Here is a 27,162-nt window from a genome sequence, read left to right as displayed (position 1 = left end):
ACACATATATTCAATCAAAAATTTAAATTAATCTTTCAGTTTCAGATTATTGCTGGTTTCTTTTTCTTTTTGTTAAGATTACAACTTCTGAATTACCAAAAATGTCTGTCACTCTGTGGTCTGGCCTCTAAGTGCAATATATTATGAAAACTGTGATTAAAATATTTCCCTTTATAAATCACTAATAATATAGCATTGGTTTATCTGCTTTGGCTCTATTGATATTAATGACATTTCCCCTACCCATACCATCTTAATACTCCACAAAGTTAACTTAGATTCCAATTAATTTTGGTTTTTAAGAATCAGGACTTGCTCAGTGTTACTTTAAACCTGTAGTCCCATTGCTTCCATTCACTCCTCTCATGACAGTGATGGTCCACAAACCCCATGAGAAAGTCCCTCCCTTTTTCGTTCACATCTCCCTCTTTTCTTTCTCAGAATGCTTAGCCAATAAAATTCTTCAAATTAACTGCATGCTTCCTTTGGAAATAATGATGGGCACCAAACCTTTCTCATGGCTTTTTTCATCTCTGAATTTTTCAGAGTGTAGATTAGGGGACCGAACATTGGAGCAACAATGGTATAAAACAGAGCAAATATTTTGTCCTCAGGAAAAGTAGTAGGTGGTCTAAGGTAGATAAATATTATAGGCCTAAAAACCAGATGACCACAGTGATATGAAACCAACAGGTGGAGAGGGCTTTATGTCTTCCGTCATCTGAGAGATTTCTTAAAGTGAACAATACTATCCCATAAGAAACAAATAAGACAATAAAGGTCACTAAAGAAAACATACCTGAAAAGGGAACCACAAGAATACCAGCGATGTAGGTATCTGTATAGGCCACCTTTAGCAAAGGAAAAATACCACAAAAGTAGTGATTGATTTCATTAGGACCACAGAAGGGCAAACTAATTGCCGTAGAGAATAGAGGAAAGGCATGGATGGAACCACCAGACCAAGCAGCTAAGACTAGGAGATGGCACCTTGTCCTGTTCATGATAATCACATAGTGGAGAGGTTTGCAGATGGCAGCATAGCGATCAAAGGTCATGGTGGTAAGAAGGAAGATCTCAGTGCCTCCAAAGAAGTGCATTGTAAAGACCTGTAACATGCAGTTACTGTAGGAGATTTTTTTTCTTTCCACCAGCAGGTCAGCAATTAACTTGGGTGTAACCGTAGAGGTGTAGCAGATGTCCATGGAGGACAAGTGGATGAGGAAGTAGTACATGGGTTGGTGATAAAGAGGACTGAGTCGGATGGAGACAAGGATCAGCAGGTTTCCTGCCAACAGGGAAACATAACTGAATGAGAAGAGCACAAAGCAAAATATTTGCATGTACTGGTCATACGAAAGTCCTAGAAGTATGAATTCTGAGATGTTTCTCTGGCTTTTCATATATTGGGTTTTGGTGTATATTTCCATAAGGGCTTACATTCCTGAAAGAAGGAAGACATAATTCTAGGCGAATATTAACTGTATGAACAATATATACCAAATTTATTAAAATGTGTATTTTCATAAATAGTGTTAAGAATAAGTAGTCTTGATTTATTGAATTAAGGTGATTTTTCTTTATATGCTATCTTTTATAAAACTATCATGAAACATTTTATAATGGCAATAATGAGAATAATTACATATTTTACTCAAAATTACTAGTAATTATTTAAAGATTTAAATACTCTTTTGAAAATACATTTTATTACTACTAACTATATTTTAGATAAAGGACGGCTAATTATATTATTTAGTCTAAAACAAGGAAAGATTTTTTTCTATATTTCCCAGTTCTTATAACTTATATATAAAATCAACTTTCCTTCTTTTAAAATTGTCTGAGAAAATTCCCTTAATTTTCTGGGAATGAATCCTGAAGAAACGCACATTTGTTTGAACTACTGAAGCATAATTTGTGTAGAGCATACAACATGTTCCTACCTGGTCAAATATTATAAATGGGTCATAGTAAACCAACGTAATTGCTCTTAAGATTAAAACACAAAGAATACTTGAAAACAATGCAGTAAAAGAGAGAATACCAATTAATGACTGAAATCTTGAAAAATATTCAGGAAACCCATTCATTTGTCACATTTATATTTCATAAGCTAAACACAATTTAAAAATATATGCTGTCATTGGTGTTTGTGATAGCAATTGATAAAGGATAAAGGATAAGATATTTTTTAATTATGCACTAGTCATGGCTTTGGCAGAAAATTTTAAATTTTAGATACAATCTAAAGATCAAATGCCAGCAAAAGTGGATGATAGTGAGGGTAACTCAAAGACACTCTTCCTGGTGAGTTAGAACTCAATGATATTTGCGGCAATAATGAATAAATGAAAGATTCAACAATTCACATCTTGTATCTAATGTATACCTTAAGACATCATTTAATCATGCAAAATGAGTATAGGATACCGAGAAAGCACTTCCCAGAGCTATTTTACCCACTAATGAGGAAATATCTGATTCTAGTGGGTTTGCAAAAACTAGCACACCCTTTACCTTCGTCTGAATCTCAAGTGACAGACATATCTGGGCCCCCAGATGTCACTTATATAATAAAAAATGCTTTTGTTACAATATTATTAAGCAATCATCATCTGTAGAGACTCACAAATTTAGTATCTATGTTATTGAAAGTCTTCAACATTTTACATGGCAAATAGATGACAGCTAAGGCATTTTTAGAATGGCCTGTACCATAAGACATAACTTCTATTTTAAAATACTATTCAAAATTCTAACCTAATAAAATTAAAATTTTCAATATGTTTACTTTGATTTCTGTATCGCTAACAAGGCTCCCTGTCCTCCTTACATAACAAAATAATATAATGATGTCACAGAGTGCTCAGCAGTTAACAGTTACTAAGGGGTCCTGAAAAGCCGTAGGACTGTGAGGGTCATTGACCTCTCTTCTACTTACTGCAACTGATACTAATCTTTGTTTACGAGACAGAAACAATGTTAATTTTCCAGATATACCTCACTACCTAAATAAATTGATTTACAGGCAAATTTTATCTAAGTAGACTGTGAACAATAGAAATGTGGAAATCACTGGACCAATTCAAATCTCTGATTCTAAACAGAAGAGATATACCAAGAGAATGTAAGTAATTTTTCAGGATTGAAAAGTAACACACTGTAAATGTTACAAGACAGAAATCCTGTTTCTTCCTCAATCTGGGGCTGTCTTTCATGGGAGAGAACTGAGAGGGATGTCATGAAGGACAGTACGAAGAAACTTTTGATTCCTCCTCTGAGCAGAAAAGAAAATGCAAGTTGATGGGTTAACCGACACCCAGCTGTCTTTTTGAGAATATATGGAAGTGGTACAAAGCATTCAATATACACATGTATTCTAGGATTTGCTGATTCTAAAACATTTAAAATACTTTGCCTTCAGTTTTACAAAAACGCAAATTCCTCATCGGGATTCCTGCTTGCTTTCAAGACCATCATTGGAATTTCATCTCCAATAGCCCAAATCCCCAGCCTGTATTCTGAGGAAATTTTCTGTATGACCAGTGCTGTCGGTAAAAGGGAAGAGGGAAAAGTCAGTTGAGGGAATATACTCTCATCAAACAATACAGTGATACGGGGGACGCCTTCCATGGAAAAACTGAAGTCACAGTTGGGAAATAAAGAACTTCTGGCAACCACTGGACAAGTGGTTGAAACAGTAGCAACACAGAAAGGGGGAGAAACCCTGAGGCATCTCAAATCAACTAACCAGTGTGATCCTTGAGCAAATGGCTTCATACCTTTAGGCTTCCTCTTTCTCATTTCACAACTAGGATATCATTACAAAATTCAGACTTTTAGTGAGCTGTACCTGAGGTCTCATGAAATAGTCAATGACGCGTGGTTCAAAACTATCGTTTGTCTTTTACAGTCTTTCCTCTCTGAGTGATTCATTTAGGACCACAGATTGTCATGCGCACACACAATCAATGGGAAAATAAAGGAAATAAAACAGAACTACTCATAACATGGTTTTAGGAAGTATGATCCCAATAAACTCCAATTTCAACAATCTCTTACTGAAACTCTGTTATTATCATAATCAATTGGTTATATTAGCCTGTTTCTTAACACTAATAACTAGTCTAATTTTTTTTTTCTCTACAAAAAGTTTCACAAATGATTACTTTCTGGTATTACTGAATATTAATTACGTGTATATTTTGGATTATGCTGTTTATGAAGGAATAGAAACTGTCATATTTAAATAAAAGTTTCTACCGCACACTCAAACTTTCTCTTACTATAACAGAATGTAGGGTGCCTTATCCATACCATGGTTGACTCAGATGAAACGAGTCTATTTTAGAAAGGCAGTTGTTTTGAAATATAAGAAATCCATTATTCTTGTACTTACTCAAGCATAAACTGCTCTGTTTCTTAACAGGAATATGTAGGACGGCCTGTACTCAAGAGTTGGGGAAACCAAGAAATTCACTGCTAACTTGAAGATGGTTTATCTAACTCTATTGTTTTGCCCCCCAAAAGAGAGAATTTTGTTAATAGCTAATGTGCCATTAACAGTAAAGTATGCTGAAATGTTTTTATAGTTACGAAATTGTCCTATGTTGCAAGAGAAGTTACATGCTTTAGAATGAAACTACATAGAATAGATATAAAGAACATACACTTAGCCCAGCACATGTGTGGTGGGACTTTTCCCAAACCAAGGTGACAAGGGTAATTCACTAACCATAAGATCTGAGTGGTCATCTGGTTAGTGTTGGGACCGCATCAGGAAGCATTCCCTCCTCAGATACTCATTCTGCTAGCTTGTCTCTAGTAGCAAAATCTGGAATTAAAAGCAGAGAGTTACAAACCCAGAATCAAATACGTCCAGATCAATTCTCTGCAAATATCTTGACAATTTCAACATGTCTTAAACATTCTACAGTTTACAAGACAAGTGGCCTTCCAATAAACTCTAAGACTCAGTGATGCAAGAAGTGGGTCTTCATCTGTCAGGAAAGCAGCCTGGACATTTGGAAAGCTGATTTAGGTTCTTAATAAAAGCTCAGAAGAAAAATAAGCAAAATGGGTTTTTATATTCCTGCAAAAGGTAACATGAGTATTTAGGTCCTAAGGAATCATCCTTTTATTTTATGCCTGTGCTTGAAGACAATTAGGTTTAGAGCAACAGAATAAAAATTAAGTGGAAATGTAAGAATTGATAGGTCTTTGAAAGCTCTATATAATTATATTCCCAAATGCATTTCTAGACAGGGCTTGGCCCAGGTGTTGCAAAGACAGTGTCACATTAATATGCTTGGTGCTATTGGGTATAAGCTTTCCACATTTGCCTAGATGGGAAAAAAAAAATGACCCTTTTTCCCTGAAGGCTGTAAAAGGCTATAGCTGACAGCCCTGTGCTTTTCCAGCTTTCTGTAGAACAGGAGGGAAATTGTAGCCTATAATTGCATCAGTTTAGTGCAGGAAAAGCTGAGATGAAGGAGGAGAAGGAGCACCAAAGATGTCCACTTACAGTCATTTTTTGGGGGAAATTACCAAGATCTTTGGTGTGCAGGGTAGGTAGGTAAATAAAATCAATGATTTGTAATATTATAATTGGTATGATGTTAACATTGATGGATGAGCTGATGGAAAACGGGAGAGAAAAAAGAAAGAAAGGAATAAACAACTCTTTTCCATAAATTGGGATGGAGGAAAAGCAAAAATGATATGGAAAACGCAGAAGAAGGAAGCAAAGTACAGCCAAACCTTTAACGTGTTTCCCATCGGTTCTGACTCTGCTCACTGACTAGTCACAGGACGTTTAGACTCAGTCTCACCTGCATGCACTGAAGCCAGGCAGTCTGTCTCTACCATATGCCAATCCATGCATGTAATGTTTTCTCATGCAAGAAGTGTCAGGAAATCAAATTTTGTAATATTTATTCTGTTTCGCATCAATCTCCTTAGCCAAAGATTAATGAAAATGCGCTGAAAGATTGTTGAGCGGATTAAGTTCATCATATTACTTAATGGTCATAATACTGCATATTTTGACCCACATATTATTAGCTTTACTACATAGATAAAAACACAGGCGGTTCTAGAGGTTGAATAACTAGCTCAAATACCCAGTAACCAATTGAAACAAGGAAATGTGTTATTCTAGATTTCAGAGCTTCCTTTGGAACCTTAAATGTTTACTAACCCCGAGGAATTGAAGGATTCTAGCCCTTCACCTTAAAGGCCAGTATAACCCAATGATTTAGAGCTTGTCTACATGAGCGTTACGCCCAGTGTTGAGCAAGCTGTGCCCAAGAGCTGGTCTGTACCAACCTACAGCAGGAGACAGCGGGTCATGTCTCTCCCTTCTCCCTGTACACACGCTTGGACAACCCTTAGAGAAGGACACAAGGTGCATTCACATCCTCAACTGTTTAATTCATCCCTCTTTATATACTAGATCTGCTGCATAGTTGTAATTTTGGTGAAGTGCAAATCATCATTTTTTATGGACACTTTATTTAAATATATTTATTCATTTTAGAGGGAGGAAGGGAGAGAGAGAGAGAAGGAGCATGGAGGAGGGGCAGGAGGAGAGGGAGAGAAATTCTCAGACCACACGCTGAGTGCTGACTCCTGAAAGGGGGGCTCTAACTCAGGACCCTGCGGTCACCACCTGAGCCAAAGCCAGGAGTCTGGTGCTGAACCAACCTTGCCACCCAGGCGCCCCTATTTGGGATATCTTCGTTCCACATGTTTAGAAAATTTTTCTTGTAATCCAAGAGCATGAAGATCTTCTCCTATATTTTATGCCATTTTTTTCTTTAACTTTTACATTTCCCATATAGCTCTAAGATCCATGTTAAGCAAATATGTACCAGTGTGATGTATAGATAAAAGGTTTTTTGACTTTTTTTGTTTATTTTGTGCAGTAAGGATGCCCAATATTTCCACTATCATTTGTTGCAAAACTACTTTTTCATCACTGAATTGTCTGCAGAACTTTGCTGAGATTAGTTGACTATGTATGTGCAGGTCTACTACTGGGGTCTCTAGGCTGCTTTGTTGGTCTTCTGGGAAAGCTTTACGAAAATATCACATCATTTTGAGCACGGCAGTTTTGTAACATCGCTGGAAATCAGATGGTGTAAGTCCTCCAAATTTGTTCTTTTTCAAAATTTTGGGACCTAATTTAGGGCCCTCATATTTCTATATAAATTTTAAATCAGTTTGGGAAAGTTTTGAATATGTTCCTGTAATTTTGTTTGAGAAGGCTTGAATCTGAAGATATCTTTGGGGAAAATTCACCTCTTCATAATTTTGAGACATATGTCCATGAACACAGTATTTTTCTATTTATTAAGCTGCTTATATTCCCTTAACAAATATTTTACTCTCAGACTACATGTGTTCCTTGTATCTTGCTGCATTTATTCTTAATTATTTTATAACTGTAAGACATTACAAATGGGATTTTTAAAATCCAATTTCTATTTGTTAGTTACCAGTACAAACTATGCAATTGAATTATATATATATTGATATTATGTATTGAAATTATGCTAAACTCACATTACAAAGTAGGAGAACTAAAATTGTCTGCACTTACAGTGAAATGATTGCCTGTGTAAAAGTTCTAAATGTCTTTGTGTGTGTGTGTGTGTGCGTGTGTGTGTGCTAATGTAATAGTGTTATATACACTTGCCTCCAAAGTAGTAACAAAGCCATTATAATTATTATGGTCGTTTACAAAAGAGATTACTAGGTCAGTGTTGTGAAGTATAGCAATATAGGGCATGGGTAAGAAATTGGAGGGAAATCACAAACTAGTAGAATCTAAAGTAATCTTGGTTTGCCCTTAATTAGCATCTTGATCTTGGCAGGATCTTTAACTTCTCCATGTTTCTATTACATAATATATAAAATAAGTATAAAAACAATAGTGGGAATTATCTTACAGGTTTGTGGTTGGGATTAAATCAGCAATTATGTTCAGAAACACTCAGAGCCACTAAATATTCAATTTTAGTAAATATTCTTATTGTTATTATTACCATCAACCTGAGTCTCTGACACTGTTTCCCCATCTCAAAATGGGTGGAAGTATACCCACTGCATAGCATGTTGTCAGTGTTCAATGGGGTCCTATGTACAGAGCACTTGTTAGTATGCCATGAATATAGCAATCAGTTTATATATATATATATATATAGCAATTATAACTTTATTACATTTAGACCATAAGCATTATGATTAATTTTATGGTCACTTTGTATACTTTTTTTTACATACCCAGCACCAATGCTCTGTTACTCCTTTCTCAAGTATTATAAAGAAACTCCTTACTGGGTTTGTTTCTCTGGCTTCCATTCCCTTACTGAAGCTCACCCCACTTGATGCAAGACACGGGTAGAATTTTATTAGTATTATATCGCTTATTCCCCCTTCTTCATATTCCTCTTCACTTTTCCATCTATATTCTCAAATTCTGCCATTGTTCCCCGTTCGTAAGGATAGAGAGAAAATTTCTTAACCTTACGTTCATAGCCTTTACATCATCAACTACCTCCTTTTTCTTACTTGGCGGCCACTATGTGTACGATCCACCAGCTCATGTTAGGCTTGGTCACCTCGGATGATGAAGTGTGCACAGATGATCTCCTGCCTGTGTGTTTACAAAGTTCCTTATGTCTATACTCAACAGAAACTTTGAGCAGGAGATAATTTAAGTAATTGTCAAAACTTATTTTCTATCTCAAAAAGGAGATTTGTGAGAATCCACAATTCAGTAGAATCTGGGTATTTATTTTTTACTACATGAAGAAGCTTAATAAATTCAAGGTCACATTAATCAAACGGATTTTTTTTCAGGTAATGCAATTAATCATAAAGTGAAATAATGGAGAATAAGAACAACGTGACAGCGTTTGTTCTACTGGGGCTCACAGAGAATCCAAAGATGCAGAAAATCATATTTGTTGTGTTTTTGGTCACCTACATCGTCACTGTGCTAGGAAATGTCCTCACCGTGGTCACTATCACTGCCAGCCCATTATGGGGGTCCCCCATGTACTTTTTCCTTGCCAATCTCTCCTTCATTGATGCCTGCTATTCTTCTGTTAATAATCCTAAACTGATCATAGATTCACTCCATGAAAAGAAGACCACCACATTCAATGCATGTATGACCCAAATTTTCGGGGAACATTTCATTGGAGGTGCTGATGTCATCCTGCTTACCGTGATGGCCTATGACCGCTATGTGGCCATCTGCAAGCCATTGCACTACATGACCATCATGAATCGGCAGGTGTGTGGCCTGCTAATGGGAGTGGTGTGGGTCGGAGGCTTTCTACATGCAACCATACAGATGCTCTTTATCATCCCATTACCCTTCTGTGGCCCTAATGTCATAGATCACTTTATGTGTGATCTGAACCCTTTGCTCAATCTTGCATGTACTGATACCCACACTCTAGGGCTCTTCGTTGCTGCCAACAGTGGTTTCATCTGTCTGTTAAACTTTCTTCTCTTGATGGTCTCCTATGCGGTCATTCTGCGTTCGCTAAGGAACCACAGCTTGGAGGCGAGACGCAAAGCCCTTTCCACCTGTGTCTCCCATATCACAGCGGTTGTCCTATTCTTTGTGCCCTGTATATTTGTGTACATGAGACCTTCAGCTAATTTATCTATTGATAAAGCAGTTGCAGTGTTCTACACTATGATCACACCTATGTTAAATCCCTTAATCTATACCTTGAGAAATGACCAGATGAAAAATGCCATTAGGAAATTGAGTAGTAGAAAAGTTATTTCAGGTGAGAAATAAATATGCCTGAAGCTCAACATTGGTGCAATGAAAGCAAAGGTCAAAAGGACGTTTTGGATGATCTCAGCAAGGAACACCTACAGTATAAGAAAATAGTAAACTGCTCTGAATGACATATTCTGCACTGAATGGAGCAGAAAAATGTGGAAGAAAGAAAAGACCTAGCCACAGACTGTGCTACATACTATATATATATATATTCAGAATGTATATTTATATATTCAGAATATATATTTATATATTCTGAACGTTCAGGAAAAAATCATGACTGAAATAAATGAACATCTATTATTTGAGAGGAATTTCTATTTATTAAAAAAGCCACACTCCATAAGTAATTGACTACTTGTTAAAAATAGTTTCTACAAGGTAGCATAATGTCTGGGGCACAATAAGTATCGAATGAGTGAATAATTTTATAAAGGAAGATGTAGTCAAGAAAGTGAAGAGTCAAGCAATATACCAGAGACCAGGGATTTTTTTCCTATTTTCTCTGATTTAGACTCTGGGGATTGTAGTTAAATCTCTTTGAGAAAGCACAATTTGTTTTAACTCCTGATTAAAATTAGTAATAAGAAAGAAATAGAAACTAGGAATCTCAGTGAAGAAGAAAATAGTTTACCCTGATATTCTCCATTTCTCAGCAAGATTTCTTCATCATATGAATGTGAGCTGTTCATGCCATTTTTCTCTGTTAATTAGATTACTTCTTGGTAACATTTCATTACGAAAAGCTGTTATGAAAATACAAGTGGTTCCATTTACACACAAATGTATTAACGGCCACTATGGATAAATGTATTCCATCTATTTATATTTGATAATATTTCCTCATTTATTAATCAATAGAAATTTCTGGAGCCAAACAAATGTTTCAGAAACATTGATGGTTGCTGGGCTTTCAGGGGTGAATAGAGAAGACCAGGGTCTTGCCTTCAAAGAGCTTCGGATCCACCAAGAGACACCCAGAGGGAGAAGAAATGATAAGACCATGTTATAAATGGGAAGTTAGTGGCGGCACAGGGTGCTGAGAAAGCATGTTTGAGGGACACACAATAAGAACTAGGGGGGTCAGGGAGAATTCCTAGATGAAACATATCGAAAAGGGGCACAAAAATTGGAAGGGTGTAATCAGAGTGAAAAGGCGCGTGTTGGGCTGAGAGGATTCCTAGGGGAGGATGCATAACAGACAGAAAGGGGAATGAAGCATGAGAGACTATAGACTCTGGGAAACAAACTGAGAGCTTCAGAGGGGAGGGGGGTGGGGGATTGGGAAAGGGTGGAAAAAGAAAAATCTAATCATTTCAATATGTGTGGCTATTGGCTCATACGTTTATTCAATAATTAATTATTGAGCCCCTGCTGTGTGTCGGGTTATAACCCTGACACTGAGCTCATAAAAGTCTGATTAGTAAGATACGAAGCTAGAAAGTTAGGGACAGGGAAGATCAAGAAGAATGTCAAAATTGTGTTAGAGCTGAATGCCACGTACCATGGGGAACACATTGAAAGGGTCTTCCATATCTTTTCATGACCTGTAGCTCATTTCTCTTGACACTGATTTATACTCCATTGTCTGATGTTGCAACTTATCTATCCTAACCTATTGAAGGATGTCTGGCTGCCTCCAACTGTACAGACAAATGTTCTAAAAATAATCCAAATCTTTTGAACTATCAAGCAGCTGAACTGTTCTTTTTAATATATCGAATTAGGAACCAATAAAATCAATGATGTGTTATTTTTGCCCCGACTTTATTGTATTCACCCACTTAATTGATTAGCAGTATCTTCAACTATCTTACCATAGATATATTTAGCAAAATTTATTGCTTGCAGACTGATAGAACTCATGAATTATTAAAAGCATCAGCATATGGAACCCACTCTTTCCTCATTCCAAATTCTTTTAATATGGCTTATGTTGAGCCATTTAACTGGCTTCCGTCCATCCCACTGATGGAAGCCGCAGCCAGACGAGGGTTCTTATAAATGATTGGCTTCCTTTCCAAGCAAGAGGAGGATGAAATGTCAACTTTTTCCTCTACTACCTGAAAAGCAATCAGTGGCAACCCTTCCTGCTCTTCTTGACAGTAGTTTGGCTTTACAGAAGAGGGTGGGCATTTAGCCAAATGTGAATTTCAGTGCTATATAAAGGAAAAATTTAAGTAGCTAAAACTCAGATAATAGCTGGAATTTTCAGAGAGGCATTCAGATGGGTTTAACCTGTGAGTCTTCAGTAAGCTAACTATAGCTCAGAAATTCCTGAACTGCACGTTTTAATCCCTCCTTTCCTGGTGATGAGCCAAGTGACTTGAGGTTACTTACGGAATCTCTCTTTGCAGCAGTTTGCTCATCTGTAGGACTGAGTTTAGGAACAATAACAGCTTCGGAAGAATAGTGCAGCATAGTGACTGATTACCAGTGACTATTCAAGACCACTGAAAAGGACATTTTGAAATCAAACCTTGAGGTTGAAGACCATTTATTAACTCGACCTTGTGCTTTGAAATTTGTTATCCTTATCTGAGAAATGGGGCTTTTACTTACTTCACAGGATTATTATGAGATCTTAATGAAATAGTATATGTGGAAGCAATTCGTAAGTGGTGTAGCACTATAAAAAGTACAGTGTTGTTAACATACGGCTGCTAGTAGAGTGCTTTATCACGTGGAACAAATTTTAGAATTGGATAGGACCCTGGCGGGGGAAACTTGAAATTCATGGGACGGTGGTTTTTGTTTCTGTTTCTGTACGCAGATAGGCTCTATTCTGTATTTTCCGTTGCTTAATACTTAAACCCCAAGAGTTAACATTCTGTGAGCTCCATTCTTACAGATAAAGAAAGTGTGACTTACTTTAGATCCAGCTCCCTGTCATTCTAGCTTATCAAAGAGGAAATGGAGTCTGAAGAAGAGTCAGTCCATCCATCTAGTATAATATATTGCTATATTTTCGTAAGTGTTTTTATCTTGCACACAAACTCGGCACCCCAATTAAATAGGAAACACAATAGCAAATAATTATATTGACCGTGTGATTAGAGAAGGACTTCTGTCACCGGCTTTATGATGGATCGATGTGCTGGATGATCTTCCCAACTGAACAGCGAACACACTGGATGAAGTATCATAAAGCAGTTGTAGCCTGTTGCTGAGCTGGCCGGAGAGTAAGCTCACTGTTGACTCACTAAACAAAGTGAAGCTAGGTATCCTGGCAGGTGACGAGGAGCCAGAGTCAGCTTTTGCTGTGGAGATTTTTGTAGTTCGATGACCTGGGGCTTCTGCTATGAAGAGTGGGACAGGGGAGCAGGGTGGAAAGCCTGTGGCCTGTGCAAGTTGATGAACCTAAAAAGAGCTTCCCGGAGAAGCCAGGAAACAAAAAGACTATATTTTCATTGAAAGGGTAAAGATAAGTGGGTCTGTAGTGATCCTGCTGCTGAGAACGACAGTTATAAGCCACCTTCACATGGTATCTGGTCCCAATTCAGACAACAGGTGTGGTCCAAATAAACCTTTAGAGGAAAGTTTCATTAGCAGTGGCCCTGAGTTGATAGAGAGCAGCAGAAGTAGACACAGACCCTCTCTCGAGTCATTCATCTTCAATCTGGGTCTCAGATAATTCTTACAAATACAGTGTCTAAGGAAAATGAGCAGCTTACAGTTAAAACCCACAAGACCGTAGAGAAATAAGGCAGTATCATGAATGAGAACCAGCAGAAACACACCTTCAGGGACTTTGGTTATTGGATTAGATTAGATTCTTAGATTCAAAGAAATCGTTGACGTCTTCCCTCAGCTGAGAGATTTCTTAAAGTGAACAATATTATCCCATAAGAAACAAATAAGACAATAAAAACTCCTAAGCCAAACATACCTGAAAAGGCAATCACAAGGACACCAGTGATGTAGGTATCAGTACAGGCCACTTTTAGCAAAGGAAAAACATCACAATAGTAGTGATTGATTTCATTAGGACCACAGAAGGGAAAACCAATTGCAGTAGAAAACAGAGGAAAGGCATGGACGGCCCCACCAGCCCAAGCAGCTAAGACTAGGAGATGGCACCTTGTCCTGTTCATTAATCACATAGTGGAGAGGTTTGCAGATGGCAGCATAGCGATCAAAGGCCATGGCGGTAAGAATGAAGACCTCAAAGCCTCCAAAGAAGTGCATTGTAAAGACCTGCAACATGCAGTTACTGTAGGAGATGGTTTTTCTTTCCACCAGCAGGTCAGCAATGAACTTGGGTGTAACCGTAGAGGTGTAGCAGATGTCCATGGAGGACAAGTGGTGAGGAAAGTACATGGGTTGGTGATAAAGAGGACTGAGTCGGATGGAGACAAGGATCAGCAGGTTTCCTGCCAACAGGGCAACATAACAGAATAAGAAGAGCACAAAGCAAAATATTTGCATGTTCTGGTCATACGAAAGTCCCAAAAGAATGAAGTCTGAGACATTCCTCTGGCTCTCCATGTGTTTCAGTCTGGCATGTATTATAAACAGATGGGTTAAATATCTGAAAAGAAAGAAAACATGAATCTGCATAGAAAATTAGCAGCATGGCAACAATACTATAAAATTTACCAAAAAGCAAATTGATATCATTGAATAAGTAATATTATTTATTCCTGGGGCGCCTGGGTGGCCCAGTTGGTTAAGCGTCTGCCTTCGGCTCAGGTCGTGATCCCAGGGTCCTGGGATCCAGTCTCACATCAGGCTCCCTGCTCAGTGGGGAGTCTGCTTCTCCCTCTGCCTCTGCCTCTCTCTTTCTCATAAATAAATAAATAACACCCCCCCAAAAAATATGTGTGGTGTATATATATATATATATATATACACACAATTTATTCCTGATACCTAGATTTATGCTTATTTTTTATTTCTCTTATTTTAGAAATCTATTGTAAATAATTCTATAATGGGAAAAGTGATGTAATTTTCAACATTACTGTCAATGATTATGGAATATTCAAATGTTAGGTTGACATAAAGAAATAATTTTATTATTGTTAGTTGTATTAATTAGATAACAAAAGGGGTATACTTTACATAATTTAAAAAGTTTGCACATTTTAAATTGCATGTGTTTATCCGTAGGGTCAACTGTTTTTCTTTCAGGATGATCTGGACAAATTCCATTTTACTTGGGAGTTTATCCTCAGGAATGAAAGTTTATTAAAAACATATCAGTTTGTGGAGCGCCTGGGTGCCTCAGTTGGTTAAGTGTCCAACTCTTGATGTGGGCTCAGGTCATGATCTCAGGGTCATGAGGTAGAGCCCTGTGTCAGGCTCTGCACTGGGCGTGGAGCCTGTTTAAGATTCTCTGTCCGCCAGTTCTCTCTCCCTCTCCCCCTACCTTTGTCTCTCTCCCTCTCTAAAATAATAATAAATAAAGGATTATCTTCCTTGCCTTGTGGACAAACACTATCAATTGCACATTTTAAACTAAAATAGTTTCCAGGCACATTAAAAGCAAAGATGGTTGAAAACAATGCAGCAAATAGACTGTCAATGAATTCATGTTGTAAAAAATAAAGAGCCAGTTTATTCATTTCTCCTATTTATAATTTACAAGCTAAACAATAAAAAAATTGTTTTTTTTATTAATCTAAATTTGTGATCACAAATGATAAATGAAAGACAAAAAGAAATTGCCCAAGTATATTTGCATTGTTCATATTTCATGACTCTTCCTAGGAATGTCAGTATTTTATACATGATCTAGACAATAAAATTCAACAGAAGATGATACAGAATTTAGCTCCAAGAGAGATTTGTTTCAACACTCAGCAACTAGATGTTACATTAATGAATGGATCAAAGATTTACAAATTTGCATCTTTTGCACAATCTTGAGACATTATTTATACACAGGGAAAGAGTGCAGGATAGACAGAATGCACTCCGGGAGCTGTTTTAGCCAGTGCTGAGGAATTAACTGACACTCAATGAGATGCAAACACTGTGGCACAGTTTCCACCTTTGTCTGACCTGATGTAACCAACCTCTCTGGGCACTCTGGAGGAATATTTTAAAAACACAGAATGTTACTGTAGCAAAATTATCCAGAAGCCATCAAATCCAGTAAAAACTCAAAACTTATGTCTTTAAGATCATTTTGGAGGGCATTGGTGCAGCATTTTTCAACAGTGTATACTGTAAGAAACTCATTCTCTTTTAAATTATCATTCAACTCTAATTTCATCAAGAAGAAAAAAAAATCATCTGATCCTACTATGACTTTAGTACTGCTATCAGGCTTCCTGACCTCTCTCTTGTTTTTAACAGAGCAAAAATAATTATCAGTTTACAGTGTTCAACAGTGAACAGTACTTAAATAGAGGTTAACAGTTTTAAGATTCATTGATCAATTTTTTCCTTACCTTATTATAGCCAGTGCTGATTCCTAATTTAGGAGATGGCATACTGTTTACAGAGAGATCTGTTTGCCTAAAACAAATCGACTTAAAGTTAATTGTTAGATAAACATCTTAAAGTGGAAATCACTTGTATATCCAAACCCTTGATTTTCAATAAAAGAGATTCAGATCAAGACAATCTAGGTAATTTATTAGCAACAGAAAGTAATATTGTGTGGAGGACAGGTATCTTGATTCCCACCCAGTCCAGAGCTGTATCATATGTTTGTGAGAAGATGGCATGTCCTGGAGGCCAGCAGTGAGAAGATGCATTTTGAATTCTCATCCTAATCCAAAAAAAAAAAAAAAAAGAAAAAAGTATGCAAGATGACAGATTACCAATTACCTAATCTATGTTTATGAATATTTCAAGGGGTATATTTTGGAATTAGTATAAATATATGGTCCAGCATTCTTGATTCCAAATCTTTAAAATAATTTTTCATCAGTTTTAGCAAAATATGCCTTCCTTCAGGTAGGATTCTGCCTCATTTTCTGGATTATCACAGATGTTTCACCCACAATAGCTCTTAAACTCTCATCCTGATATCTGAGGGGAAATACAATTATAATCACTGCTGCTAGCTGAAGTAAAAGGGATATGTGAATGCAGTCCAGTGACAGAATTATTGTGATTGAAGCATGTAATATATTCTTGACCACATTTTCTCAACTTGTCAAATAATCGAAATTCTAAGCGATGAAAGGAAGAATTATTATGCATTGCCTAGTTGGAATCAGGGAACAAGAAAGACGTAGAAACATGGAGAAGTATAATAACTGAATGGTGAACTGTTTTGATTCAAGTTGTGTTTCTACAGCAGTAACAGTCTGAATATAAAAAGAAAACCAGTTAGCTAAAAACTTCTAGTAGTCAGAGGTTTGATATTAAGGGAAATGTGTCCTTGTATTTGCCTTATTTCACTTTAATTATGGTTATTTAGAATCAATGAATGGAGTTTAAAATCTGAGGAATCTGGCCAATGTTCTATGAGAAGTCAACCACCCAGTTTAAGCAAAGACACTATCCAGACAATTTTCTCATTAACTTCATTTAATGTCTTCCTTTCCTATATGCCAATAACTTTCAATGAGAACTAAGTAAACAAAATTAACTTTCTCCCCTTGATACCATTTATGAATGTTGAGATTATTGCTAGCCTTTTTAAGCTTCATTGTCCACGTTTGTAGAATCCATAAACTATTACGTAATTCAGGCTATAATGAAGAATACAAAAAAATAATGTGAAATGCCCCAATGTCATATATAGTTCAAAATCACACATTAGCTTCTTTTTACTTTTTTGAGTGAGCAATCTCTGAAATTGCCAAGTGCACATATATAACCAGCCCAACAAGGAAACAAACAAACAAACCCAAATATCACAACATATATTAATGAGGATGACCATGATAAATTTCAATTTGGAGCAAACTGTTAGTAAAAAGAAATAAAAATTACTCTTAAAAATGGTTGTTTTTGGTCACTTTTTAATACCACTGGACTGCAACTTCCCTGCACTATAAAAATACAGTCAAACTATTACTTTATTTCTATGGTTGCATTGCATAAAAATGCTGCATTATCTTTTGATTGTGCTATTTAAATAATAAAAATAATTGCTGTTACAGAGTTTCCACTGTGAGTTCAGATTTTCTCCTAATGATATCAGAATATGGCCCACGATAGTTACCTTAATTCAATCAAATAAATCTAGTCCATTTTAGAGTGACAAGGTTTTTGAAAGTTAGAAAATTACTTGTCATTGGGACATGCAATCATAAACTGGGCTATTCCTTCATAAGAATATGGAGGAAGATATAAAAACACCAAAAAGAAACTCAATATAATTTCACTAAAACTTAAAGATTTCATTAAGTTCAACTCAACTGTTTCTATTCTCAAGTGGAATTCTGCTCATGAATAATATACAATAAGACTAAAGTTAGCTAAATTATTTTGTAGTAATCAAATTAACTTGTGCTGCTGGAGAAAATATAGTCTAAGGATGAAATTAAGTGGAATAAATTTGAATAGCATATAACCACCCCAAAGCACAGTTGGTGGCGCATTCTCCAACGAAAGTGGCATAGTTAATTCACTGATCATTAGATCTTAGTGGCTGTTAGATTAGTTTTAGGTCAAATCAGGAGAGCTCTCTCCTGAGGTACTCACTCTGCTGATTCTTCTCCAGTATCTAAAGATGAAATAAAATGCAAACATTTATAAACCGATTAATCAAACACATTTAGGTCAATTCTCTAAAATTATTTTGAGAATCTCAACATGTCTTAGAACATTTTATATATTTGTAAGGGGAATAGAATTTAAATATCTATTGAACCATCAGGGATGTAAGATGTGGATTTTAAGAAAGAAAGAAAGAAAGAAAAAGAAAGAAAGAAAGAAAGAAAGAAAGAAAGAAAGAAAGAAAGAGAAAGAAAGAAAGAAAGAAAGAAAGAAAGAAAGAAAGAAAAAAAAATTAAGTATTTTGAAATTCTTGCAAAAACAAATATACATTTTAAGTTCTAGGAGTCACTTATTTTATGCCTATTGCTGAAGGAAAGTTGATTCAGAAGGGCAGAATATAACATATGACAACACAAGAATTAATAGGTCTTTAAACTCTAAGAAATTATATTCCCAGAGGCATTTCTGAACAGATCTTCACCAAAGGCCTTTGTGTCGTTCTCCATGGTACTGACCCTGGTGCCTGTGGGCATTTTCTGGATATAGCTTTACTTCTTATCTTTGTGTTTGGTTGTGTCAAGCAGTTTCTCTGGAGGCTCCATAATGCTCTACTCAGAGCAGTTCAGAAACTCTGCCTGCCTTGTGCTCATCTTGCTTTCTGAAGAAAAATAATATAACATGGAATAGTATGAGGGTAGTGCTAAGGAAGAATTCACCGAAAACAAAAACATACATTTATTTGGGCACTTAGAGACACAGATTTGGGTAGAAACCTAAATTGTGTTCCCAGGAAGACAAATAGAAGCAGAGTTATAGAGGTGAAAGGCTGTGAGTGTAATTCTCATTCAGGTCCTCTATGCAAAACAGAGTGGAATTAGGGTTACTGGGATTGGTTGGGTTACTAAGCAGATGAGGGATTGGAGCTCCTTTACAAGTAAAGAATGCAGATGATTCAGGTATCATGGTGAGGAGGAAGTTAAGTCCTAGCTGAGGGCTTGCAGCTCTCTGAAGATTTCAAAAATCTTCATGGTTTCTCCAACAAGGCTGTACATAAATTATTCCTCCCTTATGGCTTCCTGATCCTACTTTAAAAAAAAAAAGACTCTTAAGTAGGCTTGCTTCCTCCATTTTGGAAATTTCCTTTTACATTGCTTCAGAAAACTCTGAAATGGGGAAAGACAAACAGAAACAAACACATGCAATACAGTTCAATATGCATCATTATCTAGAGTAACCTTCATGGGTAGAGTAGATAGAGCAATAAAATAATAACCTGCCTTATCAGGACTGGAACCTGGGTTATTTATTGCCAGGGACTAACAATGATGAAATAGATGGTTGGGGAATGGAGGACAGAAGAAAAGCTAAGATAAAATAAATAATCCATTCTTTATACACATATTAGGGTAAAAATGTGGTATCATTAAGTGAGAACATAATAAAATATGAGAGGAAATCATCACTCAGTGCACAGCATAGCTTTTATTCTGTTTACCATTTGGCTTAGTCCTATGTAACTTCATCTCTACAAGTTATTTGGCTCAGCCCAAAATGTACATACTGACATTCGGTGAGCCAATTTTCCATTATACCCAAATCCATATATTAAAAATTTCCTTTATGTATGTTAAACTTAAGGAGATCAATTTTTATAGGATCTTATGGGTACAAAATAATAATAATAATAATAATAAATAATAGCAGTAAACTATTGAGAGATTTATTTTGTGTTTTAAGTTCATTATATCATTTCATCTCTCAATAGTGCATATAGTGAGTTAAGTAATGTTAGTTCTGGCTTTGCAATAAGAATACAGTCCTCTAGAAGTTAAAAAGATTTGCTCGAAGAGCTACTAAATAAGAATAAGAAAAGGAACTGTGTGCCTTCTGTGAGTGAAAGGAACAGGTTTTTATATGTTTACTACTTGCTTCCAGCTTTGAAATTGTAGTAACCCTGAGGAAATAAGATATTCTAGTACTTCAGAATAATGAATATCAGAACTCAGTGTTTTACTGGTTGTCCATTTCAACACAATGCATGCTTTAGACCAAGCTTCACTCAAAGCTTGTGTTAATACACAGAAGGAGGTAGCTGGTCATATCTCTACCAATAACACACAGACACACCACGATACCCTTTAGAGATGTGTACAAGTACCTTATTTATAGCCCCAATCCCCGCCTTTGTCTCAGTTCATAGTAACTTCCTCTTCTGAGAATTGATTTTGTTATATTTATCCGTCTTTTCTAATCCCCTTCCAAAATCATTTGTTTTATGGGTTGTATGAGCTTATTTATAAAACTGAGATTTCAGGTATTTTTTTAAAAGATTTTATTTATTTATTTGACAGAGATAGAGACAGCCAGCGAGAGAGGGAACACAAGCAGGGGGAGTGGGAGAGGAAGAAGCAGGCTCATAGCGGAGGAGCCTGATGTGGGGCTCGATCCCATAACCCCGGGATCACGCCCTGAGCTGAAGGCAGACGCTTAACTGTTGTGCCACTCACGTGCCCCATGAGATTTCAGGTATTTTTGAAGATATTAGGTATTGTTTGTTAGGCTGGAAAGTGAATTCTAGAAAGAACAACTTACAAGTGGATAGTTAATCTAGGTTCAATATATTTTTCTGTGGGCTTACTATACAGTATAGTCATATTTTTTGCCAATAGAATCGTACAGATTCTTGAGAAAATAAATAAGAAAAAAGTTTGGTTTTGTTGTGTAGCATTCTTCCTGATGGGTTGAGTGTTTCCTTTGACCCACCCTGATGTTCACACATGCACAGGAGTAAGCATACACACTACAACTCTATACTTTTAAAAATAATCCAAACATTCTTTGGAAAATTAATAGGTTAAACCAGGTCAAACCAAACTACAGCTATACAGACTTAAGTTCCTATGAAATAGGCAGAATGTTTTCCTTTGATATTCCACAGGTTTTCATGGATCCATGAAGAAAAAAAAAAGTAATTAGTTAGATGTGTGAAAACTTGTAAGAGCAGAAACATCAAAAGAAGCTTTCCTGACATCAAAGACAAACGCTATCTCATTTATGGTGTTTCCTGGACTTCTCTTGGCTCTGGGGCAGGAGTAATTCAATTGAGAGAACTCTGTGTGGAAACAATGCAATCATTCTGCTGAAAAAGGGCAAATGCTTTGGCAGAGAAAAATGTCTACACAAATGAGAACCAAGACACAGAGCTGATTGGATTATGTAATTCAACAGACAAGGGATAAATGAAAATTAAAATAGTAGCACCTCCAAATGCAGAAATAAGTAAAAAGACACAATAGGTGACTGAGAGTCTGCCTGATTTCATTCCATCCCTGATAGCTACATGAGATGTATATTGAATTTTTAAATTTTCTGACATTACATATTTTATTAATGCATGATAGTTCATCGCATAAAGGGAAGGAAGTTCTGGATAGGTGAGAACAAAGTATAAAGCCCCCAAAAAAAGAGAAGATAGATTATTTGAATTTAACTCATTAATTGTTTATTTCTTAATTTGTATGGGTTTATTGCTAGAAATTAGAAAAAAGAAAAATATAGATACAGTACATCTTTGACTGACTTGACTCAATCAAACTGGAAAAACATAAGAAAAAGTACTAATATGGGGCACAGGATTTTTTTAAAAGGAGTAAATGTACAGTTTCATAGCAACAAAAAAACAGGGGAAAATCAGAAATACTTCTGGTTTGTCCATGAATTGGCAAAATCTTCTGGAATAAGAAAATATCAGGAGTGTGACTTATCTGTAAGTCATAAACATTAACGCATAGTGGGGGCACATTGTAAGCAGAAAAGATAGAAGTAACACTCATAGAGCTGATAGACTTAAGAGTATGTTTGGAGAATATAAAAGAGTCCAATGTAGCTGGTTGAAGCGTCCAAGCAAAGGGAAACAAATGAAGAAGGGTAAGGAAAGAGGAAAAGTATATAACATGTTTCCAGTAGCCATATGTCCTAGCTAAATCTTCACATGCATTAGCCAACATAGTATTACAACTGTGTAAAGTACAATATTTCACATTTCATAGATATTTGAAAAATGGGGATGCATATATAATTAAACCAAATTGCCAAGACACAAAGATAAAAATGTACCAGAGTCAGTACTCACCAGGCTTTCCCTGACCCCAAAACCTGTCATTGTAACACCATAATTTCTACCATTGTAGTGCCTTCTGAAATTAGCAAATTCAACCAGGACCAATTTTGATAAAGAAGTGAGAAGTTTTGATTTTTTTCCAAGGAAAATAGAGTTCCATATACATTTTTGGAGAGGGCTGTGCTATGATTAGAATGTGTTTTAGAAAGACAATTCTAGCATTCCTCAAACCGGTTCAACCACATCTGGAACTAGTTGGAAACTTCAGTGTGCAGTTTGCAATCTGAACTACAGTGACTTGCTTCTTTGACTCTTATAATGTTAGAGATCATTTAGTCCAACTCCCCAAAGAAAGCTTTGTTTTCTATAACATCTCAAATAATAAATGCTCTGGGAACACAAGGTCAGAAGTGAAATGAATATCACCTTTACCTGAATTTTGTTTTTGAAAGATTATATTTATTTATTTGACAGAGAGAGGAGAGAGAAGAAGCGGGTGGGGGGAGGCAGAGGGAGAAGCAGGTTCCCTGCTGAGCAGGGAGCCCAATGCCAGACTTGATCCCACAACCCTGAGATCATGACCTGAGCCAAAAGCAGAAGCTTAACCAGCTGAGCCACACAGACATCCCTAACTGAATTCTCAATGTGCCATTTTAGACCATACCTTCCCCATGGCAATTCTCATCTCCATATTTCTCAGGGTATAGATGAGAGGATTCAGCATGGGGGCAATCACGGTGTAAAACACAGAGATTTCCTTATCCTTGTTCTCACTCCCTGCAGGTAGAACATAAATATAGATACAAGGTACAAAGAATAAAATGACAACCATTACATGAGAACTACAGGTGGAGAGAGCTTTGCGTCTCCCTGCAGAGGAGTGTGTCCTAAGATTATATAATATGAGAATGTAAGAAGCCACCAGGACAAGAAAGACAGCAACCACCACCATTCCTGAGTTTGCAATCATTAAGATATTAACAACATGAATGTCTTTGCACACCAGTTTCAAGAGAGGCTTCACATCACATATGTAGTGATCTATCTGATTAGGACCACAGAAAGGTAAACTGAGTACCACCAGCAGTAGAGAGACAGAGTGCCAAAAACCCACACCCCAGGCCATGAAGATCAACACGTTACACCTCCGTCGGTTCATGATGACCATGTAATGCAGGGGCTTGACAATGGCAACATAGCGGTCTAAAGCCATGGACACCAAGATGAATATCTCCACGCCCGCCAGCAAGTGTTCAGTGAAGAGCTGTGTCATACAGTTGTTATAGGAAATGTTTTTTCTTGCTGCGCCTAAGTCCCTGATTAGCCTGGGGACCACAGTGGAGGTGTAGCAGAGGTCCATGAGGGAAAGGTGACAGAGAAAGTAGTACATTGGTTGTTCGATTAGATGGCTGCAGGTGATCGTGAGTAAGATGATGAAGTTTCCCATTAAGATTGCCAAATAACAGAGCAAGAAGAAGAAAAAGAACAGTAGCTCCATTTGCTTATTTCCCCACAGACCCATGAAAACAAATTCTGTGACATTGTTCTGGTTTTCCATGAGGTTGAGGTGATTCCAGAGACACAATGGAAACTTAATTTTTCTGAAATAATACAGAATATATGACATCTTCAATAGCAATTTTTAAGTTTTAGAATATTTATAAATTGAAAAAAAAATGATATAGGTTATAGAGACTCTGTTATAATCTTTTAAATCCTTTCAGATAAAAGGCATCATTATATTTTAAATTATATTTACTGAAAGCATATTTTATGTCTGAAATTACTGTAAACATTTTACGTGCATTTAATTCATAGCAACCCAAATGGTTACTATTCTGATGCTCATTTTACATATGGGGAAACAGAAAGAAAGATTGGTTCAGTTAATGCCACCAAACCATTAAGGTATTAATAGCAACCTAAGATATGAACCTGGATCAGATACCATTTCCATGCTCTTAACATTTATGCCACATTACCTACTGAACAAATGGACTTCTAGCTGTTTTCCACCATCTTAAAAGATATGGGTCTTACTCCATCTCTGCAATTAGCCACCTGTATAGCTTTAAACAAGTCCCATCCCATCTCTACACTACATATAATTTTTTGTGTGTGTTGCATGTGGTTGTCATATTTCTTTTTTATTTCAATTTTTTCAATTTTTATTTAAACTCTAGTTAGTTGACATATATGGTAAAATTGGTTTCTGGTACAGAATCCAGTGATTCATCACTTAACATATAACACAGTGCTCATCACAATGCCCTCCTTAATGCCAATCACCCATCTAGTCCATCTGCCTCCAACCTCCCTCCATCAACCTTCATTTTGTTCTCTGCAAGTAAGAGTCTCTTATGGTTTGCTTCCCTTTCTCTATTTTTCCCTTGTCCTGTGTCCATCTGTTTTGTTTCTTAAATTCCACAAATGAATGAGATCATATGGTATTTGTCTTTCTCTGGCTGACTTATTTCACTTAACGTAATACCTCTAGCTCCATCCACATTGTTATAAATGGCAAGATTTCATTCTTTTTAATGACTAACATTCCACTGTGTGTGTGTGTGTGTGTGTGTGTGTATACCACATCTTCTTTATCCCTTCATCAGCTGATGGAATTTATATATAATGTCCCAATCACACAAACATTCCATATATCCAGTAGAACTAAAGATATATTCTTGAAATAAAGACAAAATCAAGGCTCTTAATCATAGGAGATATTGGTTGATAATTAGTTGATAATAGTTTCAGTGATTCTTCTTTTTGACAGGTTTGGTCAAGATTCAGGACGTGGAGAGGCAGGGAAAAGGGAACTGGAACACTGTCTGGGCATCCGAATATAAGAACACAGCTTATTATTATATAAAAGCTTTCCCTTTTTTCCTAATTTTTTAAGATACATTTATAGGTTGCTGTTTAAAATGTCAGAAGCACTGTGGAGAGCTAGGTGTTTTCTGTTGAAATGTTGAAGAACCCAAAGTGATTCAAGAATGTCCTGCAGATTTAACCACGCAGTTAAGCAGCACCGCCACTTAGGTGCAGTAGACCTAGGAGCAGAGAGTGAGTTATGGTAAACTATCACCTTTTACCCATGACCAAATGTCCACCACAGCAAATTCATAATTTGCCTAAAAGTCTGTTAATGGCAATGAATTATTTTAATGGTACCAGTGGAGGAACAGTATGATGTAGTGGACAGACTTCTAGTCTAATGATCATGAAGGTGAACATCCAGGCTCCTATGTCTTGTTACCTTTCTCTTGTTAGTACTGAGCAATTCCTTCTCCTTGATCCTCTTTCTTCAGCTGGTATTGGAACTAATAAGACTGGATCTGCCTGCCTTGTTCCAAGAGCAAAATGAAGTTCATTTAAGGATATATATTAAAGAGGCTTATGATTGTGATATGATCAAGTCCGAAGAAGATTTCTCCCCAAAATGGAAAGGAACAAGTTATATATAGGAAGATAGTTATCAGTACTTCCATCAGTTCGTTGGTTTTACCTGTGGATTTTGTATTCTGCCACAATGGGATAGTGGAAGAGCTCATGTTAGACATACAATTAAATGCAAAGAAAAAAATTGGTGTTAGTATAAATTTGCTCTGGGTTAACACAATAAAGCTTAGCAAAGTATTTGTTTATGTANTAGCTCATGTTAGACATACATTAAATGCGAAGAAAAAAAATTGGTGTTAGTATAAATTTGCTCTGGGTTAACACAATAAAGCTTAGCAAAGTATTTGTTTATGTATAAATTGAGAATAGCCAAATCTAGTCCTTGTTTATGTGGAAGAATGTGATCAGTTAAAGAATATATATGAACCTATGGATAACTTTTCATAAAATTATAGGAAAAAACTGTAGCAAGTTCAAATCTTGCTTAAGACTCAACATCTCTCAACATTCGGTCCAGTGTTGCTCAGTTTACAGTGATTGAACATCATTTGAGAAAATACAAGCCCATATAGAAGAAAACATTCTACAAAGCAGTGCCCATAGAATCCTCTGGGGATGCTGCCTCATGCATAAATATCCCCTGGTCCATATTTGCATCATTTTCTTTGTGTTCTCTACTTAATCCATTAAAAAAAAAATCCTGTTTCTCTTCTCCCCCCGCCCCCACCCCACATAGACACACCCTATATATGCACAGGGTTTTTGGAGTGAAGAATTTTGAGTCCACCTTTTTACATACTTTTCATTTAAAGAATCTCTTTAAAGAACCTCTCCTTAAACTTTAAATCACTTGAGAAAAATCTATGAGGAATTATTTGCAAACACACGTCATCTACAGGTTAAAAGGAAAAAAAGTTTCATTAGCTTATCTGGAAGTGGGAATTATGACTAAAGACATGAGAATCTATAGATAGTGTAAAAATCCATCAGTGACAATTTGACATGCTTTTTCTGGAAACACAATAAAGCTTAGCAAAGTATTTGTTTATGTATAAATTGAGAATAGCCAAATCTAGTCCTTGTTTATGTGGAAGAATGTGATCAGTTAAAGAATATATATGGGTATACAAGAGAGGAGGAGGTTAAGATGGCGGAGGAGTAGGGGACCCCTTTTTCAGCCGGTCCCCTGAGTTGAGCTGGA

General features: G+C 36.4%; 4 protein-coding genes across 4 annotated transcripts; 1 reads left to right on the top strand and 3 right to left on the bottom strand.

The window, feature by feature from the left end:
- Positions 1-468: 468 nt before the first annotated feature.
- On the bottom strand, positions 469-1,403 carry LOC117796605 (olfactory receptor 4P4-like). Its single transcript, XM_034644810.1, is given in 2 exon segments — positions 469-656; positions 659-1,403. Coding segments are annotated over 2 exon segments (933 nt in total).
- Positions 1,404-8,896: 7,493 nt separating this feature from the next.
- Positions 8,897-9,826, top strand: LOC100474088 (olfactory receptor 4C46-like). Its single transcript, XM_034646223.1, has one exon. It carries the CDS (start codon positions 8,897-8,899, stop codon positions 9,824-9,826), a length of 930 nt encoding a protein of 309 aa, XP_034502114.1.
- Positions 9,827-13,596: 3,770 nt separating this feature from the next.
- On the bottom strand, positions 13,597-14,302 carry LOC105234987 (olfactory receptor 4P4-like). Its single transcript, XM_011217981.3, is given in 2 exon segments — positions 13,597-13,909; positions 13,911-14,302. Coding segments are annotated over 2 exon segments (705 nt in total).
- Positions 14,303-23,199: 8,897 nt separating this feature from the next.
- On the bottom strand, positions 23,200-24,117 carry LOC100474002 (olfactory receptor 4P4). The gene has a single exon (XM_002931044.2). It carries the CDS (start codon positions 24,115-24,117, stop codon positions 23,200-23,202), a length of 918 nt encoding a protein of 305 aa, XP_002931090.2.
- Between the last annotated feature and the right edge of the window lie 3,045 nt (positions 24,118-27,162).

Source organism: Ailuropoda melanoleuca, chromosome 16 (assembly GCF_002007445.2).
Source record: "Ailuropoda melanoleuca isolate Jingjing chromosome 16, ASM200744v2, whole genome shotgun sequence".
Taxonomy (NCBI): domain Eukaryota; kingdom Metazoa; phylum Chordata; class Mammalia; order Carnivora; family Ursidae; genus Ailuropoda; species Ailuropoda melanoleuca.
Note: the sequence above shows the minus strand (reverse complement) of the source record. Positions and strands in the feature narration are given on the sequence as shown.